Here is a 21961-nt window from a genome sequence, read left to right as displayed (position 1 = left end):
AGCCATATAGGGCTTTATGTAATCTACAAACATGAGTTCCCTTGTTATTTATCTCAAAACTTTCTGATTGCTCAATGTATACTTCTTCATCAATTGTTCCATTTAGGAAAGCTGTTTTGACATCCATTTGATGTATATTCTGTCCCATGGTGGTTGCTAATGAAACCAAAGATCTAATAGAAGTATACCTAGCAGTAGGAGCAAAAGTTTCTTCATAGTCTATTCCTTCCTTTTGTGAGAAACCCCTTGCAACAAATCTTGCCTTGTATTTTTGTATTTGTCTATGCTTCCATCAACGTCTTGTTTAATCTTGTAAATGTTAGAAAATCTGAAAGGCTGAAATATTTTCTTATGTTGATAATTACTTGTGATATTATTATGTTCTTATTAACTTATTTATGTTATTTCTTTATCTTCTTCTCATCAAGTAATTATCAAAGCAACAACATGAAGATCAGGGATACCAGAAGTAGGCACATAGCTAGGGATAAAGCCCCTATATAGGGGAAAACCCAATCAAAAGCTCTACCCTCAGTAGATTCAAAAGAGATAGACCAAGACCTTAGACCAACAACCCTTCCTCCTGCACCAAGTCAGCCTTCCAAGATGATTTAGTAATCTCTTTTTATCCAACAACTTCAGCCTAACAACAATCCAAAAATTCGACTTCCCAGCTACAAAATATCGACCCCCAACTACAAAATTTCGGCCAAGCTTCAACTCTGTAGTTTTCGGCCCCTCCGTCTACTTCACAGCGTCACACGTGTGTGTGTGTGTGAGAGAGAGAGAGAGAGGGAGAGAATTTTGACTTCTTATGCTCGAGAGAGCTCTCCTTCGCTAGCCCTTTCCTCTTCTTTCCTTGAAATTCACACTTTTTCTGGCCCCAGAAGCTGCAGATCAAACTTGTGAGTGTGAGTGACAAATGAGGTCGAGTTGCTGCCTTTATATTGGAGTTTTTGCTCCTCTGTTTAGGTCGACTTGTACAATTTGAGGCCGACTTGGTGGAGGAGGCCTAATTGACCTATTTTACAATAAAATAAATTTCTTCTTTGACAAATAGAGACGAAGAAGAAGGGTCTTTTACAATATGACATGGACAAGGACACATGACATAAACCCTAGAAGCCTTTAATGGAGGCTTTGACCTAAAAGCAATTGACCCAAGCATGAAACCCATGCTTTAATGCTAATTTCTTTAATAATAATTTTTCTTTTTCTTTCTTTTGACAAATATATTTCATTATGACTCAAATATTATGATGAAGAACGACACTAGTTACATTCTTCAACACTTCCTCTTAACTAGGGTGGTATTCATAATTACAAATACATAGAGGTACATGGAAAATCTCCAAAATGAACTACGAAGAGTTCTAGCACACTCAGTGTTGCGGACTAGAAACCTGACCAAGGTATTCTATCCAGGTGGGACTAAGATGGACTCAAGCTTTCAACCACTCTAGGTACCATTAGGCTTACTAGCTAACCATCAACCTAGGGTTTTAGGTACGTATCCAAGGTCAAATCTCCATGACCAATGCCACCCTCCCTCTTCAAGATATAAACATCAACACATAGGCCAGCTAGATGTTCTCCCAAGCATCCCGTATTAGATGCTTCAACTGCCCCTATCAAACTAGATATATCCATTGGTCCAAGCATACTTCCAGAGTGTTCAACCTTTTTATGGAGAGATTTACTTGTACAAACACAAACCCGAATCAATAATAAACTTTCAAATATACATGCAAATAAACACAAACCTTCGGGGTCTTCAATCGTTCTGATGCTACTTTCAGCCTCATGTTATATACAATTTGTCGAAAGCTTTCTTCTTCTTTCATTTCTTCAGCAACACCAAATACATCTTCAGATCTTTTGTTTGCAACTTCATGAACATTTATTGATAGTACTTTTACTTGCTTCAAAGAATTCACTATCATAATACGCCCTCCCTCTTCACTAGGGAGATATACCCTTTCTTCTATTGTAACATCGAAGAACTTTCATGGCTTCTATTATTTCTTACGGTATCAAGGTTCACATAACTTCCTTCATCATTCTTATCAATATTATCAAGTCATCTTTACTTACGAACATTTTCAATATCTTGAAGATTATGTCCCTGCAAAACTTTTAATAGCAAGTACGAACATACAAAAGCATGAAGTTAACTAGATCAGAATCATGTTACTATAATGGAAGTATTTATACTTTAGATATCAAACACCTGAACTTAGTTAGGTTCATAATTAACAAGAGACACATCTTTTTACATACTAGACTTCAACTTCTTGCTAGGGTTTTGTCATAAACCCTAGACTCCATCTTCGAGACACAAAGCCTTAGATATCGATAATTCAATCAAATAACAATCCTACTATACATCTAAGGTTTCACCAAATTTCACAATTTACATGCTAGACTCTACCAAGGTTTGTTGCAAACCCTAGATTTTATCAAAACTATATCAGAAAACAATCACATCCTAGAATATCAATCTTTACTAGGGCTTTGTTACAAACCCTAGAATTCACAAACTAAAACATGAGTATCACCAATTAGGTTGCCATACTCATATATACATATCTAGGATTTCATTATCACGTACTAGCATTTTATATCAATGTTCATATGTACTAGGTAAACCCAGGACACAAACATCAATACATCAGCAATTTTCATCGGGCTAGGGTTTGGATCAAGCATATGAACATATTGTTGGAAAATTAAAGTAATTATATTAGGATTTGATTCTCCTTTCTTGATAATTACTTGTGAGTGTGTTGGCTTCTTTTACTTCTTTATTATCTTATCTTTCATCAAGCAATTACCATATTATGTGTGTATGAAGATCACAAAACAAGAGACAAGATATAGGCACATGCCAGGGAAAAACCCCCCTCGATGGGAAAACCCATGTTGGGCGCGGGATACCCCAAAGGAAGTTTTGGGGCTAGCCCAGATTTTGACTAAATCCGATGTAAAGACTCTGCGTACAACTCTTTGTTGTGCGTGTAGTGGATGGACATTTTGAAGATATAATCCACTTTCTTACGACTGGAACTGCGCCGAAAGAGTACTCTGTTCAGCAAAAGAAGGAACTAGTGGTGCGCATAGCAGATTTCTTTGTCATTGCGGGACACCTATATAAGATGGGGAATGATGAGATACTGCGAACGTATGTACCTGAATTTGAACGAAGCAATATCCTTGCAGACGCTCAGGGTGGCGCTGCGGGAGGACATTATGCAAGGAGAGTGACCACGCAGAAGATTCTCCGCGTAGGTTTGTGGTGGCCGACCCTTCATCAGGATTCAAAAGCACATTGCAAGGCCTGTGATGTATGTCAAAGAACAGGTAAACCATCGCGGAGGGACAAGATGCCTTTGAATCCGCAAATGACGCTGCAACCCTTTGAAAAGTGGGCGATCGACTTTGTAGGACCTATCAAACCTCAAGGAAAAACGGGTGCGAGATATATTATCACTGCGACAAAGTACCTGACTCGTTGGGCAGAAGCGTAGTCGGTAAAAGATTGCACGGCCACGAAGTTTCTGTTTGAACACATATTGACACGATTTGGATGTCCGAAGATCTTGATGAGCGACTGCGGTACACATTTCCTGAACGAGACAATCAACGCACTGACATAAGAGTTTCAGGTGTATCATCAGAAAAGCACACCGTATCACCCACAAGCTAACGAGACAGTAGAAGCATTTAACAAAGCATTGGACACTGCGCTAACCAAAGTATGCAACGTGCAGTGAAGTGATTGGGACCTGTGCGTACCTGCAATATTATGGGCTTATAGGATGACATGCAAGAAACTAATGGGGCAGACACCTTTTCGGCTGGTCTATGGAGTGGAAGCCGTAATGCCGATGGAATACATTGTGCCTAGTCTGCGCATAGTAGCGCTCATAGGTATGACAGACCGCGGAGCCCTGGAGGAGAGGCTTGCGCAGTTGGAGGAACTCGAGGAAGAATGATTTTTGGCTGGCTTTCACCAACAGGTACAAAAGCAGTGCGAAAAGGCCTGGCACGATCGACATATTAAGTTGCGCACCTTCAAGGTGAACGATTTGGTGTTACTGTATGATAGTAAGTTTGATAAATTCTCGGGAAAATTCAGAATGCATTGGCTGGACCGTATGTTATTAAGGAGGTCACAGACGGAGGCGCGGTGCAGTTGGTAAAGTTAAATGGAGAACCTTTCCCAGGAAAAGTGAATGGCAGTTGGTTGAAGCCATACACGGGTGGCTCGACTATCTGACTAGTTGACCGAAGAACAGTCTTAGCGCTCTAGGCAGCTGAAAGGAGGCGCGGGACTATAACCAGGTTCAGGGCAGCAGTACAACTACAACAGTCTTTGAAAAACGCGTCCAGGAAGTGCAGCAGGCAGCTGCTCAGTGCGCTGCCGACCTTGCAGCGGTCCGGGTAGAGTTGGGAGGTCTCCACGCGAAGATCTCCACACCAACAGAGATTTAGTCAAGATCTGGGCTTTAAGCCCCAAAATGTCCCTTGGGGGATCTCACACCCAACAGGCCCCCAACACAAACATTATTGCATGCATAGTACATACAAAATTCAAATATCTGCATAAACCCTTATAAACTCTCCCAAACCTCATAACCCTCATAAATCCTCACAAACCCCATAAACCCTCATAAACCCTCCTTCATAAACCTCACAAACCCTCACTTTTTTGGGATTCGAAACCCAAAATTGGGACACGACCGGGATTCGATGGTGATCTGTTAGGACACGTGGTGTCCCATTTTAGGATTCGAATTCCCATCGAATCGTGTCAGATTCGTGGGATTCGGACACATGGCTTATTTTGGATGAATTCGGTTTCATAGCTTGGTTCCGGCATCCCTCCATACTGCTTTGGTGAGACCTCAATCCGCGCTCTGTGGTCTGTTGCCGAAAGGGCCAGTAGTGTAGGGATTTGTTTGGCTAATTAACTCCGAACCTGGGTCAGGCTCCTTCAAAATGTCCATTCACTATGCGCACAACAAAGAGCTGTGCGTTAGGTAATCCTTCCTCCAGACTAGTAGGTTCCTCTCCTGTCTCAATGCGCGACAGGTGATCCGATCCTGCGTTCAATCGTCCAGGTATCACAACAACTTCAAAATCATATTCTTAGAACAATAAAAGCCATCTGCATATGCGCCCCCCCAACACAGGCTTATTGACCAAGTATTTCAGCGTGTAATGATCTTTATACATTTTGAAGTGTCCCCCTGGCAAGTAGTGCCGATATTTCTAGAGCACATACACCATAGCCAGTCCCTCACGTTCAGTGGTGGAATAATTCTTTTTTGCTTTAGATATTTTGCGACCTGCGAACGCTATAGGGTGATCCAAGCCTTCTCCACCCTCCTGTGTTAATACTGCCCCCAGCGCTATACTCGACGCATCAACATGAATGTGAAACTCTTCCTCCCAGTTCAGGAAGACCCGGATTGGCGCAGTGACCATCTTTTCTTTCAATACATCCAAGCTTTTCTTACAGTCATCGTTCTAGCAGAACATGACATCTTTTTTCAACAACTTTTCCATCGGCGCGGTGATCTTATCCTCCGATGCTTCCAATTTGCGCACCAACTCTAGGTTCCACACAATAGGACTGTTGAGCTTCCACCTTCCCTAGCTATTTGCGAGCTTCGCGATCCACTCGTATAACTCAGTAGGGAAAGATGCAAAAGAGATCTCGTGGATTTATGTGTACAGGTAGCAATCTAACCACTCTTCTTTTGTCAGTCGCGGATTCCTGTTCTCCTGTGCCGCAAACTCGTGAATCCTCCTGTCCAACCACCCTTCAATTTCCTTCTTAGTTGGATTCCAATGATACGACATCAGACATCTCTATGCAGATTCCAGTCTTGGCAACGAAACCATTTGTTGGCTTGAGGGGGCCTGACCCAGGTTCAGAGTTAATTAGCCAAACAAATCCCTACACTATTGGCCCTTTCGGCAACAGCCCGCGGAGCGCGGACTGAGGTCTCACCCGAAGCAGTATGGGGGGATGTTGGAACCAAGTTTCCGCACCCTTGAGATGTCTGAGGGGTTGATTTAGTCCAACTGTGAATGGCTTCGTGCAGGTCACTTCGCGCACTGCCCTGACCTGCGAGGCCTTCGCGATCTATTATAATCGCCTTTGCGTAGCCCTAACCAAGGGCTGAGGAGCTTTCGCGTTGCTAAGGCAGCGATCTGCGCTATTTCCCCAAGTTACACCACAGATCTTACTTATCTTCTTATAACTGTTAGTTAACTTCGCGTAAACAGATACTTTATCTTATATTCACATAATCAACACAATCATATATGTTCGCGCATCATATAAACAACATAAATGTAATTTATACCCAATCCATTCAATGTAGAAAACAGTAAATAAATACCCAGTAATGGTATAAAACTTTTATTTATTAATGCTTCAATTGATTACAGACTCAACCTTCCTTGCTCACTCAACTGTAGGGGTCCGCGCACTCAACTGCGGACTACTAGGCCTTTGCGCACTTCGCTGCAGAGCCTTCCCTTACTCTACGACCCAAAGACTCGACTCTACACTTTAGATAAGACTCGGTTCTTCATCATTTCTCTTTCTCTTTCTATTCCTAACTTACAACTTAGAGCCTCGCTCTATTTATACAATCCCATGGTCCATGAACCATGGGTAGATCTCTAAAGCCGACATTACATTACAAAAATGAGGGCAGACAACCCTATGATTCATTTACAAGTTTGCGCTCCCCGCCCACAAAACGTGGAGTCTTTACATCGGATTTAGTCAAAATTTGGGCTTTAAGCCCCAAAACTTCCCTTGGGGGATCCCGCGCCCAACAACCTAGTCAAGATAATTCTTCCTTTCAATAGTATTCTTTGAGACTCTTCACCCTAGACCAAGACCAGACTTTCCCTCCACACCAAGTCAACCTCCCAGATCTTCGACCCCTTCCAGCAACTTCGAGTAGGCAGTAGCTTCCGGCAACAACAAAACATAGGAGACTTCGATCTCCCAACCCAGACCACGAAACAGAGAGAGAGAGACACCAAAATTTTGATTTTTCCTTTCTCCTTAGACTTCCCCAAACTTGCATTCACTTCAGCTTCCCAACAATAGACTTCGCACTTTTTCCCAGCTATAAGGGAACTTCACACCTTTTCCCAACTACAAGAGATTTCGAACTTGTGTGAGAGAATGATGCTCCAAATGAATTCGATGAGCTTCATTTTATAGGCTTCTTGTGAGGTCGAATAGGGTCCTTAGGCAAACTTGATCTTCTTCTAGGCCGACATGGTGTGGAGGTTACATAATTCATATTTGAATCAATACTTAACCTTTTTACATGATTCGAAAGCCTAAGAAGGATCTCTTTAAATGTACAATGACTCGTTAGACTCAGAATAAATCCTAAAAGTCCTCAATGGGGACTTTGACCTAAAACATGATGACCCAAGCATGAAATGCATGCTTTAATAAGTCACAATAATAATAATAATTTTTTTTTCTCTATTCTTTTGACAAGTACATTACATGACGACTCAAGTTCATTATTGAAGACCGAACATAGTTACATTTTCCAACAGATACACTTAGGGCTTCATAACTAGGATCTTACTATACAAGGTTTTACGAAACCTGAAAGTTCTAGGGTTTCAATACATAATTTAGACATTAACAACAAGCCCTAAAGGGCTAGGTTTCTATAATATCAAAATCCTAAACATCAAAAGGATAGAAATTCTAGATTTCATCAACAACCCTATATAGACTAGGTTTTCATAATCAACATTGACATACCCTTAGCAACAAGTGGCTAAGGTTTTTGGAGTGAACCCTAAAGGTTAGGGTTACACAAGAATGATCAAATAATATCATGAGGGTAGATTTAATCTAATGATTAATCACCCTAACAAGAATCTTTGTGATTCAAAACCCTAGACATAATGATGTCAATAATGTAAAAAAAATTTCAAAAGAAGAATGATTGTACCTTTTACATGAAGAGAACTTTTATGACAAAGATTATAGTCTAGAACATACGTTGATTTGTTTCTAAACAAACCTTGTAGGACATCAATTCTTGAAGAGCTTTTCTTTGCAACAAAACTTCTTCCATGCTTCAAGTTTACCCTTTGAGGTATACTCCATAACCTTTGTATAATATGCAATCTTCCTAACCATAGACAATATAAAGAAAAAGGTTATTACTAATTAGTATATGATACAAACAAATCTTGATATGAGAGAGAAATCAAACATAAGATAGGAGACAAGAAACAAGGTAATATCTTTTTGGTAAAATGGTGAAGGCTCCCTCTTAATCCATTTTTTGAGGGATACCTACAACTTATCAAAAATTCAAAAATGTTCTAACAAGACATGTTAGACCTACAAATTCTAGAAATCAAAACATAAAGGAAAACAATACAAAACTAGGAAGGATATGTGAGGGAGAGGACTTAATAGTATAAGTCATTGACTTCCGATTGTTTAGTGTTTATCTTCTTAGAGCTTCATCGGTAATATTTGCTTAATTCCTATCTCTCTTCTTATTCCTTGGATTCTTCGGACATTAATTTTTGTAGTGACTCATCTTGTGACAATTGTAACCTTCTTCTTTGGTCCTTTGAACTTTTTGAAGGTTGTTGCTCCCATCATAGATCAGTTCTTATCATCAACAAGCTGCTGCAATGCATTGTGTTGCTGCGATACATCCATGCCCATCATCAGCATGCTGTACCATTGTGCTGCACCATACTTGCTTTGCACCATACTACACCATGCTGCACCCATCCTTACTGGCATCTATATGCTGCACCACTATCATTGTGCACTATGCTGCACCATTCATCATGCTGCACTAATCATTGTTGCAACTAAACACACTGTCTCTAACACCATGCTGCATCCAATATACACTCATCCATGCTTGCTGTAATATATATCATTACGCTGCACATACATCATTCAATACGCTGCAACCATTTACACTTATCAGCCTTAGCTGCTTGCTATGGCTTGCAGCCTAGTAGAGCAACTAGGCTATGGTTGTTTAGGCTTCTTTCATATTCAGGTAGCGGAGAGCTTCTCTAGGACAACAACCAACATATTGCTTATGACAATCCTCTAACAACCCTCCTAAACTGCCTCTAATAGCCCTCCTAAACTGCCTCTAATAGCCCTCCTAAACTGCCTCTAACAATCCTCTTTAACTGTGGATAAGTTCCCTCCATGGATTGCGTCTAGGGCACCAACGTGACACATAAGACTGCGGTTAGGGCTTGCTAAAAGGCCTCCCCTTGCTGCATTCAAACCCTTAATGAATGCGGCCTAGGACAACGTATTAGGGTTGAGGTAAGTGTCCCTTCTTGCTACGTAATAAGGCCAACATTAAGAGTGCTACACAGAATTGTGGCTAGGTCTCTTTTAGACCAGCGTGTAGACCTCTCCTCAGGACAATGAATAAGACACTTCCTTAAGTGCTACGGCTAGGAGACTGTATTAAGGTCATCTTCATAGGGTCATCCATGACAACGATAGGCTGCAGCGTAGATTCTTCTAGGACAGAGTTTAGGTCTCTCTGCGTTTAGGGCATGACAACATTAGAACCCTTGTTCCATGACTGTGTTTAGGTGGCATCTTCATTAGGCAGCGTTAGGGCTTTATTTCCTTGCCAGCATTAGGAGCTAGGGCATCTTCTTTAGGGCTGCGTAGATCCTTCTTACCCATGGCAGCATTCAGATCTAGGGCATCTCTTCATTAGGGCAACATTGTCTCTTAGGATCTCTCCTCCCACCAAAACCCAAAGACAAGTGGAGAGGAAGAGATCACAAGGAGAGTGTGTGTTCAAATGCCTAGCAAGCTACCTCTTTTTATACTAAAACGTTGAGCACAAGTGGGGGCAATTTTGTCGCTGGCTGACCTTGACAAATTGTCCCATAACACTAATAAATTCATATCTCCATGAATACATGTCGGAATCAGATGATCTTTAGATCAATCCTACACCTCTTGACGAGAGGAATCCAAAAAAAATATCAACTGCCATAAATAAGATGACCCACATGGAGTTTGGCCCTAGTTGCCAATTTTAACAACTTGTGAGTGCAACAAAAAACCTTTTGCTTTTGATCTTGTTAAATAAGTTGTAGATTATTCTTTTGATCCAACTTCCTATAATATTGAATCCCATTTTCAAGTATCTTATCATAGAGGGAGTAGTCCTTTCTTTCAAGCCAATAGAGTGATCTCCAATCTTCCTTGACCTCAACTCTGATACCATGTTGAGAAATCATTGCTCGTAGAATTAGGGTTAGATTTCTCTTATTTTGTTTCTTTATTATATTATCTTTCATCAAGCAATTACCAAATTATGTGTGTATGAAGATCATAAGAACATGAGACACAAGATGTAGGCACTCTGTTAGGGCAAAACCCCTATCTAGGGGAAAACCCAGTCAAACTTCTTCCTTCAGTAGTTAAGACAAGATAATCCAAGACTCCCAACAACACATTCAAAATTTCGACCTTCCCAACAACAAAACTTTGACCTGGCAAATAGCCTAGTAACTTTGCATAAAAAGAGAGAGAGATAGCTCAGAAACTTTGACTTACACTTCTTCCTTCTTCTCCTTGAACTTCACACTTTTTCTGCACTTCCTTGATGTGTATCGTGTGAAAATTTGGAAGACCCAAATATCTATTGCAGCAACTGATTAAGTTTCTCTATTTGTTAAATTACTAAACAAATCATTTACTGCATCCTACAACAAATACCGAAACTACTACACTGCAGCCTTCACCAATTAAATTTATATGCGGAAACAAGAAACTGAGCAAGAAATAAATACACAACACATGACACCGTTATTTTTGGACAAATGTCCCTGGAAAACCCAATGCGGGAAAACTGGTGCAACAATTGAGGGTTTGTATTATTAAGTAGTAGTTTTCTGAATACAATCTTTGGATGCCTTACTGGCTATCCAATACAGAGAATCCGACTGGTAGAAGATTAGTGAGAAATACCTCACACTGTCACTGGTGATCTGACACTGATTGAGGCCCTGGATGAATGGCCCCACGCTGGCTCTGCGTATCTACTACGTCAGCCTATGTAGTTCTGCGTCAACCTCTTTGGGGATTTGCACCTCTTCCCGGATCTCATGCTATTTGGAGATTTGAACTTCAGGCCTTCTGGTCTCACACCTCGGCTTCCTGCACTGAAACTCGTCTCTTCTGGCTGGAATTCGAACTCCCTCTAAAGCTTTGCGCTGCGTTTTCTTGGCCTCATGTTGCCCAGGGTAGCCTTTGCACTGCCTCTTTTGGATCTCTCTCTGCCGGATCAGGAAACTCTCCAATCGGAACTATCCCTGCCCCTCACTGCAAGAAATCACTTCGATCTTCTCTCTAGCAACTGCTGCGCTGCCCTCTCTGAGAAATTTGATGTCTTGATCTCTTGCTCAATGTGTTTTCCAAATGGCCATCAAGTTCCTTATAATCCTCCAGTTGAGTAATCAATGACCGAGATTAGATTCTAATCAATGGCTCAGATCATTTGATTTTGATCTCCATCTTCTTCTAGAAGTTTCAGCCCCAATATGATTAATACCCTTTAATTATTTTAATTTCCTAAGTTTAGACTTAGGCACCCATTAAAAATAATTAATTATTTTAATAAAACTGTCTCCAACTGGAATTTCCCGAAACAATTTCTGGGTATTGTGGAATACATGTGTCCTAGCCTCCTTGCAAATTTTGAGGCTAAGAGCACATCCGATTTCACCAGAAATCAACACTCCCTCTTAGCGAGGAATGTGCTATACTAATGCAACCTGTTGAAGCATCACCCAGAAGCTGTAACATCTCCCTTTGCATTGTTGATGTCTAACATCGCTGCCCACCAACCACAGCGCAAATGCTACATCTGTACTGCTTTTGACCTTGCCACTGCCAACACTGCATCTGTATTACAACCCTCTTAAATTCTGCATCTGTGCTGCTGCTGGCTCTGCCACTGCCAACACTGCATCTGCATTGCAACCTTCTCCATTTACTACTGCTACCGCATCAGCAACGGAAAAGCATCCAAAATTACTGAACAGGTGTTCAACATAATGCATCTGTTGCTAGAGTTTTGTCTGTTGCTAGTCTTTGCGCTGACCCTCTGAACCCTCTGCGTTGCTACTGACTTTGTACTGTGCCAATTGCACTGCTGCCAACTCTGCTTTGCGCTGCTAAGTCTCTGGCGCTCCTAGCCACTTCAACTGTCACTCCTACACTCCTCTGCACCAACTAACACGGGTCCATCCTGCTACTTCTGATCTGGGCTCCCGTAACAAGGTTTTGATCCAAGAGGTGGACTCCTCAATGATCCTGCCCATCTACAGTTCTTTTGAACTTACAGTTCTAGATCACCCCACCTCTCCCCTGGAGGTATCTGGGCAATTATGGCAAATTCCTCTTCCTTGATCTTTGCGGATGCAGCCTTTAGATCATGCTTCTCGTCCTTTTCCTTCTTCTTGAGAGGACACTGTGTAGCGTAGAGACCAAACTCACCACACCGGAAGCACTTGATCTTCCAGACATCCTTCTTCTGCCTCCGCTACTCCTACTGCCCCTTCGATGCAATGGTTGCATTCTCTTCCTCCTCCTTGAGCTTTGTACCACTACTGCTGCTGCTATCAAGTTTGCACTTGACTAAGTCTCTCCTTATCTCTTCTTCCTGAAGAGCGGCCCACATTCCTTCCCAATCCGATAATCTCTCTGTGCCCAGGATGCTCTGGACATATACTTGCGATTCTTGTGAAACAGAATTCAGGGCCAGCCTCGCCATCTTGGTAGGCTGAGGTGTTGACCCCACAACTACCAACGAGTCTTAGATTTCCTGAAGCTTTGTTAGGAACGGATCATTGCATTCCCCCTTCTGCATCTACGTGGATCTCATCTTCTGCTCCAAGTACATCTTCCGCCGCTCGGAAGATCCTTCGTATAACGTAGCCAATGCTTGCCACATCTTTCGGGCAGTATCCTTGCTGGCAATGTGACACACTACATGATCTCTCACTCTGTCGAAGATCAATCACTTGGCCTTTGCCATCTCTCCCCTGTACTTCTTGACCGGATTTTGTAGGTACAATGACCTCACTGTCGACATAGGCTTTGAGATCGTGCTCATCCAGAAGGCATGAGATCTTTGCCTTCCAGATCATGTAGTTGGATGCACCTTCCAACCGATCTTGATCTCGCAACCCATTAGCTACCATCTCTGCCAACAAAATGTCGAACTGCCTCCTCTCTCCTCTGCGCCACTGCTGCGCTGGCCTACGCACTCCCTGTTGGAGTCAGTAGATTTGCTGCTCCCTGCTGCTGCTCAGCAAATGAGAATTCATACTTCTTGGTTGGAAGTCCTCTAAGGAAAAATTCCCTCAACAATGTCTCCTCCCTTCGGACGCTTTTCTACCCTAGCAACTGCTGCAGAAAACTGCGTCTCACTAGAAAACTTCTCTGTGTTGATGCTTCTGCACTCCTCTCTTTGACACTAGCAAACTTCAATCTCGAAATCTTTCTCTTTGTTGACTCACTCAGAGGGAGATTCTCCCACGAGAATTTTTCCCTCCTGGCCTAGATTGTGCAATCCCTCTGGGGATTCGATTTGCTGCCTACGCAACAGTTCGACTTCCCTCCTTTTGTTCAGCGCTGTTCTCTTCTGGCTCTACTCTCTTGCTTCACTGCGCTCTGATACCATGTGAAAATGTGGAAGACCCAAATTTCCACTGTAACAACTGATTAAGTTTCTTCTATATGTTGAATTACTGAACAAATTATTTACTGCATCCTACAACAAATACCGAAACTAATACATTGCAGGCTTCACCAATTAAAATTATATGCGGAAACAAGAAACTAAGCAAGAACGAAATACACAACACATGACACTGTTATTTTTGGACAAATGTCCCTGGAAAAACCCAATGCGGGAAAACCGGTGCAATAACTGAGGGTTTGTATTATTAAGCAGTAGTTTTCTGAATACAATCTTTGGATGCCTTAATGGCTGTCCAATACAGAGAATTTGACTGGCATAAGATTAGTGAGAAATACATCACACTATCACTCTCGATCCGACACTGATCCAGGGCCTGGATGACTAGCCCCATGCTGGCTCTGCGCAGCTACTGCGTTAGCCTACGCAGTTTTGCGTCAGCCTCTTTGGGGATCTGTCACCTCTTCTTGGATCTCCTGTTGTCTAGAGATTCGAACTTCAGGCCTTTCGGTCTCACACGCTAGCTTCCTGCACTGAAACTCATCTCTCTTGGCTGGAATTTGAACTACCTCTGAAGCTCTGCGCTGCCTTTGCTTGGCTTTATGTTGCCCAACGTAGCCTCTGCGCTGCCTCTTCTAGATCTCTCTCTGCCTCCTTTGCACTGCCTCCTTTGGATATCTCTCTGCCTCCTTTGCGATGTATTCCCAGATCAGGAAACTCTCCAACTGGAATTATCTTGATTCCTTGCCCCTCCGTGCAAGAAATCACTTCGATCTTCTCTCTAGCAACTGTTGCACTGCCCTCTATGAGAAATTCAATCTGTTGATCTCTTTCTCAAGGTGTTTTCCAAATGCCCATCAAAGTCCTTATAATACTCCAATTGAGTAATCAACGGCCCAGATTAGATTTGGCTCAGATCATTTGGACTCGATCTCAATCTTCTTCTAGAAGTTTCACCTATGTTGCATGAATTTCTAGAATGTGGGAACGTTGGAAACTTGGGTTTGGGTTTTCGGAACGGCTAGAAGTTTCCCCAAAATTTACAGGAAACGGCTAATCGAGAGCAGTAATATTTTATAATAAAAAAATGAAAAATTTTAAAATTAAAAAATATTTTTTTAATTAGATAATTTAATATGTTGCATGAGTTTCTGGAACGTGGGAACGTTGGAAACTTGGGTACGGGTTTCTGGAACGGCTAGAAGTTTCCCCAAAATTTACAGGAAATGGCTAATCAGGAGCGGTAAGATAAAAAAATTAGAAATTTTAAAATTAAAAATAATTTTTTTAATTATATAATTTATATAATAATCAAAATTAATATTGATTCAAAATATTCAAATATTAAAATCAATTTAAATATATAAATAATAAATATATAATCTTTCTTCTATATAAATATATTCTCTGGGTGTCTCTCTCCTTGAATCTCTCCTTTTTATATATATAAAACGTCAAGTTCATTATGAGTTCTCTGACATGTTTCTCTAGTTATTCTTACGAGAAAAAACAACTCTAATGTTTAAGCATTCACTGCGACATACAATATGCACACACAATCTTCTGCGATATATATATAAATAAACAACAAAATAAATACTCATCAACATGACATCCCAGATATTGCCCTTATGTCGAGGTGCCAAACACTTTCTTAACCCATCAAGAGAGTGCTCCAGTTTCTCAATTAAGGGTATCGATGTTAAAGATGTCTTTAGCCTTTCTTCCTGCAAAGGTTTCAACATAGGCTCATGCTTTGTGGGCAGTTCAACATATTCCTCTACCCCAACCCTAGGGAACGCTGGAACTCCAAAAAAAATAGTGTTCAAAGCTCCCGGAACTTTCCCAAGCTCCCATTGAAGCTTCCGCTAAAAAGGTAACGTTCCCATACAGTTCCAAACCTCCCTGGAACGCGGGAACTATTGAAACGGGTTTCCCACCTCTCGGGAGCGGCTCCCGTGTAACAAAGAGTTTCACGCTCAGTTTGATTAATACCCTTAAATATTTTAATTTCTTAAGTTTAGACTTAGGCCCCCATTAAAAATAATTAATTATTTTAATAAAACTGTCTCTGGGTGAAATTTCCCAAAATGATTTCTGGGTATTGTGGAATACATGTGTCCTAGCCTCCCTGCAAATTTTGAGGCTAAGAGCACATCCGATTCTACTAGAAATCAACATATCGAACTTGTGGAGTTGAGGTCCAAATAGATCAAACTGCTCTTGTATATATAGCCCTCTTTTGTCGGTCGAATTGCCCTGTTGTAGGCCGACTTCATCAGGCAAGGGCGGACTTGGTGTGGAGGTGACAAATTACATTTTTGACTCAAAAGTAATTCTTTTTACATGATTGAAAAGCCCAAGAAGGGTCTCTTTAAATGGACAATGACTCTAATGACTTAGTATAAAACCTAGAAGTCCTCAATGGAGACTTTCACCTATAAGATGATGACCCAAGCATGAAACCCATTGTTTAATAAGTCATTGTAATAATAATAAAAAATTCTTTTTCATTCTTTGACTCAAATATAAATATGAAGACCGAACCTAGTTACATTTTTCAACAACTATGACCTACAAAATAAATGAAAGAGCTTGAAACACATGCTTCAAAATAAATTTTCTTTTACCATAAAAAAAATCTTTTTACATCATGACTCAAATACAATTATGAAGACCGACACTAGTTACATTCTTCAACACTATCTACCTACATTGGTTAAAATTGCTGCATGAAAGGACCCAGTTAGAATAAAGGATGCCTTGTTTTATAATGCTTGAGATGGAACTTTTGGACGGTAAAATTGTTATAATTTATTGTCTGCTTTGTATCAAAGTCCTTAAATGGCTTATGGACTTGTTTACAGGAGGATCTTTCTCAAGCAGGAGTCATGATACGCCATTACAATAACAAAGAACTGAAGGGGTATGTTCGTATTTCTGTGGGGAAGCCAGAACACACGGATGCTTTAATGAGAGCTCTAAGACTAATAGCTTGATCAGCATCCACTCCATTTGACAGAGCAGATTTTGGATCAATCATTCCTAGTAATTGACCGATTGATTTCTTCAAAATATCTTATTGTTTTTTGATTTTTGTGAGAGTTAATCTTATTATCAATAGCATGCCTCACAATTTTTTGAAACACTGTACAATATGTTTGGTGTTGGTTTTTAGAGTACATATGCATGAGAAACGACACAAGATGTAGGGAATAGTCTTGCTTCTATTTGATGATATTTAATTGTAGAAGATATATATTTTATGATACAAAATTGCTTCAAAAACAGATTGCCAAAGGTAAGGATAGATCTTCAGCATTTCCAAACCATTTTTCCCTATCCTAATATAACGTTTGGCTTTTCTTTGCACAAGCACGCTTCCAATGATAAACTCCACACACGTTATTCTTAAAGTAAGGTGCCTATAAAAAATGGGCATTAACCACCTATCAGAAATTGTAGATGCAAAGGAAGAAATTTAAGATGAGCAATAGATAGAGAACCATTGGAATTAATGTATATTCCAAAAGATGTGAGAATCATGTACATAGCCCCGATAAGAGTGTCTGTTTGTTTCATATTCCTTAGTATTTCATTATGAAATATGGCTTAATTAAATTTTAAATTTTGTCAACTTACCTTTATAAATTATAATAACATGCCTTTATTATAAATTACGGTTCCCAATATAAACTTCCAAGTTACAAAGTATGACCATATTTAAATATCTACTTTATCATCTTCCCTTAGTGGTCATGCTAGATACATCATACAACTGCTTCTTTGAAAACATAACAAACTTTTTTGGGCCAAGCAAAATGTAGAAATTATTTGCAGCTTGCTCTTAAGTGGTGCAACTGATGAACAATGAAGGCTGGCTCACAACTTGCCATTCAACTATCTTCTCTAAGCACGATGTACCTCTCATTGATGTTTCCACAACATGAGATAAAGATGTATGCAAAACCTGTATTCAACGTGGTTGATATCAAGTCATTGACCATGTGATTGTCCATTGACTTATTCCCCAGATTGGAGTCACTGATGGCTGAAAACTTCAGCTCTTCTATCATCAATTTAAGATCAGGTCTGTTCAATAAACACACATGTACACCTTGGTAGCACAACTAACTGATGTTGAAAATCTAGGCCATTTTCAGCTTGCCATGATATGTAAAGAGCCCAACTTGCCCTCTGCACCTCTGGCTAAACTTCACCACTTTTTACGTTCTGTTCACAATTCCCCTCGCTAGATTGAACTTCCATGACAAAATAATTTTCCTTTCTTTTTTGTAGAAGCAATTGTGCGTTCATCCTCCTGTGGGCTTTCTTCCTGTCATACTTTTCATCAACACAGTGTTCTTGTGCATTCATCACAACAACAAAATAAACAAAAATAAACTTGATCTTGTTGCTTACCTTGATTCTGTTTGCACTTTAAACTACACTGAAAATGATACTAAATTAATTAAAGTGATGAAATTCAGCACGCAAACTTTAGAAGAAATCTGCCTTCACTGGTTACTACAGGTCGTCCAGTCTTTTTGGACTGGTGCATGCCAGTCACAGGGGGGTGTCCTTTATTTTTTTTTTGTACACTGTCCTTGCAATCTGCACACTTAAAACACTGAACAGCAACTTAGAACAGGTTTTCGACAGCCACTAAACTGCTGAAATAAAATGGAATTGAAGGAAGTCGATTGGCACATATTTTTTCCTTTTAAATCAGGACTACTAGAGATGGAAATGACTATTAGGAAGAGGTGGCTGTAGATGATTTAATGAGTCAAAATATATGGGAAAAATAGTGTTGCAGGTCTGCAATTAGAAATCAGAGATTAACAAGATATAAAAGCTGAAAACCAAGCATAAGACTCTTTATTTTGTATTAATCAAAGAGTTGATTGCACTACAAAGACCAAACACACAACCAATCTGCTGACAAATCCTTGCTGGACAAGAGACCTGATGAAAATGAAGGAAAGAGAGAGTGATGTAACATGCTGTTGCTCTGCTTTGCTCAGAAAAAATCTACCCTTTAGAATGAACCCTCATATCTCTTTTATCATCAATTTGGTGATATGTTCCAGAAAAATCGAGCTTTAGGAGAAGACAGGTGTCCTCACCCGTGTGAACTCTTGGCTGATCCAGGTCGTACTAGAGAAAGAGTGATGATGCATATGTACAAGTGGCAAGGTGACATTATCACATGTTCCCTTATCCCTCATGCGAGTCTCAGAGATGGGTAGTCTGGTTTAATTAGTTGTCTAGTGGAGTGGAATGAGAACGATAGGAGTGAGAGAGTGAATTTGAGTGGAACTAGTGGAGTTCAAACTCAAAAGAGAAGTGAGATCAAACTTAGTTAAGAGGAGTTGTCATGACACATGAGTGAGGTGGCGAGAAGTGGAGTGATAAGGCTAAGTTATGAGAGAGAGGAACTCACGTGATAGGTAAATATAAGCTAACACTGAAAAGGAGGGCGAGTTAAGTGCACATGTTCAAGTCAACTAGGCGTGAGACTCAATTAACTGAGAAAAGATTTCTCGATATTATCAACAACTGCAAGCTTTTCTTTTCAGGCACTTAGTCTGATTATCTCGGTTTAACTTCATGCATGCATCCCAATCACATCAATACATGTGTGCACCTCGAGATGCCAAATGTCACTCCAAAGAGGATATGTGTTACTGTAGGAATGATGCCATGTGTCTCATGTTTGGCAATTGCTAAAAATATAAGAATCCAAAGGTGCGCTTAAAACTGACATGTAAGCACCTGTACCTCAAGATTCTAAAAAAGTAATTTCTCTATCATAATCAAATTATGTGCAACCTATCACCAAAATAGAGTAATCATGACCTTGTGCCCAAAACTTCGCAATGTAACCAAACCTTGACTCACTCAAATACCTGAAATCCATCATTAATACTAGTGAGATGATGAGGGTTGACCTTTAGCCCTATTGATTTCTAGGAAGCAGATCTAGGGGTTAACACTGGCGACACAAAGGGATGATGTCTCACCGAGGACACTAGGAACCTCAACATCTGTGACCATGAATTGTGTTAATTTTGGCAGCTAGGGAGAAATTCCCTAGCCCTCACTTGACTTCAAAATATATTAAAATGAATTTATTTGTGATCTCCAAGTCGGCTCAAATTATTGGAGGGAAATTTACATTTGAAATTCAAATCTAAAATTGAAGGTTGGCTTCAAGGTCAGCTCACCCAAGGGTCATGACCCTTCACTCTTGAAAAACCACTATAAATACCCCATTGGGGTGATCCTCAAGATAGTGTGGGAAATTGGTTTGCAATTCGAATGGGATTTTGATTTGAGATTTTTCGATTGTGCAACTCCTCGGATGGCTATTTGTTTTGTGGATTTCAGATGCCTTATTTCTCTAGTATGATTTCTCGTGGCATTGTGGTCTTCTCATGGCGTAGAGTATTGTCTTTGCATAACATAGTCTCTAGCTTTGAACTCTTGCTCATGATTAGGTTATGATGGTCTCTCTTGTAATTGCATACAGTGTCTCGCTATTGTGATATGGATATCACTGTTTTGATATGGCATCTCTATGTCCGCTCTATGACTTGCACTATGGTTGCTCGCATATGATGGCATCTCTGTGTTCACTTTATGACATCTCTATCGTTCGCACTATGATTCTCTATTGTATGCACTATGGTATCTCTGTTGTTTGTTCTAATTGTATTGTTTGTATGGTTTACAATTGGCATCACAATTGTACAAAATGTATGGCACAAAGTTACGTATCTATGGTATGGCACTCACATCGCACTCACTCAATATCATTCTATGGTTATGAAGATAGTAATGAATATTACAATTGAGCTCAACACTTCATATATTCTTGAACAATTGTCTTGGCCTAGCAAATTATATGATCTCATCAAGACAATATGGTATATGTAATGGTATATTTCAGATCAGTGCAACATATACATGTTTGAGTATTAGTGACATCTCCAAGAGAAAACCTAATCCTTGTATACACAGAGATATGGATTTGACATTATGCAACACAATAGTATGGTTGAGCTTGTCACTAAGGAAGTTTGGTTATTCTCGACATTATGACATCAACATATGTCATCATAGTTTGCATGACATCATTGTATGGTATCTTTGCTCCATGATTGATACAGTTTGTATGGCATCTCAACATCACATATATGGGTCTCTCTGCACCATAGTATATATGGTATCCCTGTACAATGAAGACTCTTGGTTTCCTCACAATTGTATGTGGCATCAGTTTATCAATATGGTAGTCCAGTTGTATGCATGGCACTATTGGCTTCATAGCTCTGTTATATCTTTATAGTGGTGGTATCGTAATGTCAGATGTCAAAGTTATTGCTGACATAATTGTGTGTCAAAGAAACTTGTTCACAAACGAAGCTGTGAACAAGTGTAGTCCGATGACATTTGTACTCTGTACTTCTCTATTGAATTTTCAATGACAATCTAATAGAAGAAGAATTTTGAAGGGTTTTCCCTCTTGTGGGGTTCTGCCCTAGTCTCTGACCAAAATCTTGGTGTCCCTTGTGCATGCTTTTTTTCTTATGTTCTTTTATATTCCACTATTATGATGATGTCATTGTTCTTTCTATATAATGCTAGTGATGTTTAAATGCTATGGGGTGAATATAGTATGAAAATGATGAAATGCAATTATCTAAAGCAAAGAACAATGTAGCCCTAAGAAAAATTAACAAACTTCCATATGGATAAAAAATAGGAAATTTGTAAATAAATCAATGCTTTCCCATTAGGAAAATGGAGTCAAAGTATTCTATGGTGCCTCAACAGATCAATTTAATGGATTGCTTACCCATGAATGGCTGAATAAAAAATGCTACATGCATCACATGCATTGTGTACACTCCTTGTGGAAAATGTATTGAAGTTGACACAGGGGGTCGCCTAGTCAAATGCTAATGATGGATACATCTACGAGGTGTGAAGGTACCCACCAATAAGGCTAATGGACCCAAGGTATGAACACACCTCACCACCTATGAATGAATGATATGAAGTCGAACAGTGGAAAAGATTATCCAATCAACGCCCAATGATGATTAACCTTGTTGGCTGTGAAATGGCTGCTAATGAGGCTAGCAACCACTAAAGTGCTCAGGCTC

At 40.1% G+C, this 21961-nt stretch overlaps 1 protein-coding gene across 4 annotated transcripts in view; it reads left to right on the top strand.

The window, feature by feature from the left end:
• The window catches only part of LOC149146420 (histidinol-phosphate aminotransferase, chloroplastic-like), a 121786-nt gene extending 104709 nt beyond the window's left edge, over positions 1-17077 (top strand). For 3 of the 4 annotated variants that reach the window (XM_089447567.1, XM_089447568.1, XM_089447566.1), the window contains exon 10: positions 16655-17077. In XM_089447567.1, the coding sequence (XP_089303693.1) occupies positions 16655-16786 (132 nt within the window). In that variant the 3' untranslated portion in view covers positions 16787-17077. The remainder of the gene's footprint in view (positions 1-16654) is intronic. The other variant, XM_089447569.1, reaches the window with a different exon arrangement.
• The last annotated feature ends 4884 nt before the right edge of the window (positions 17078-21961 follow it).

Source organism: Pinus tabuliformis, chromosome X (genome assembly GCF_031772625.1).
Source record: "Pinus tabuliformis cultivar Carrire ecotype Pingquan chromosome X, CPIR1, whole genome shotgun sequence".
NCBI classification, from domain to species: Eukaryota; Viridiplantae; Streptophyta; class Pinopsida; order Pinales; family Pinaceae; genus Pinus; species Pinus tabuliformis.
Note: the sequence above shows the minus strand (reverse complement) of the source record. Positions and strands in the feature narration are given on the sequence as shown.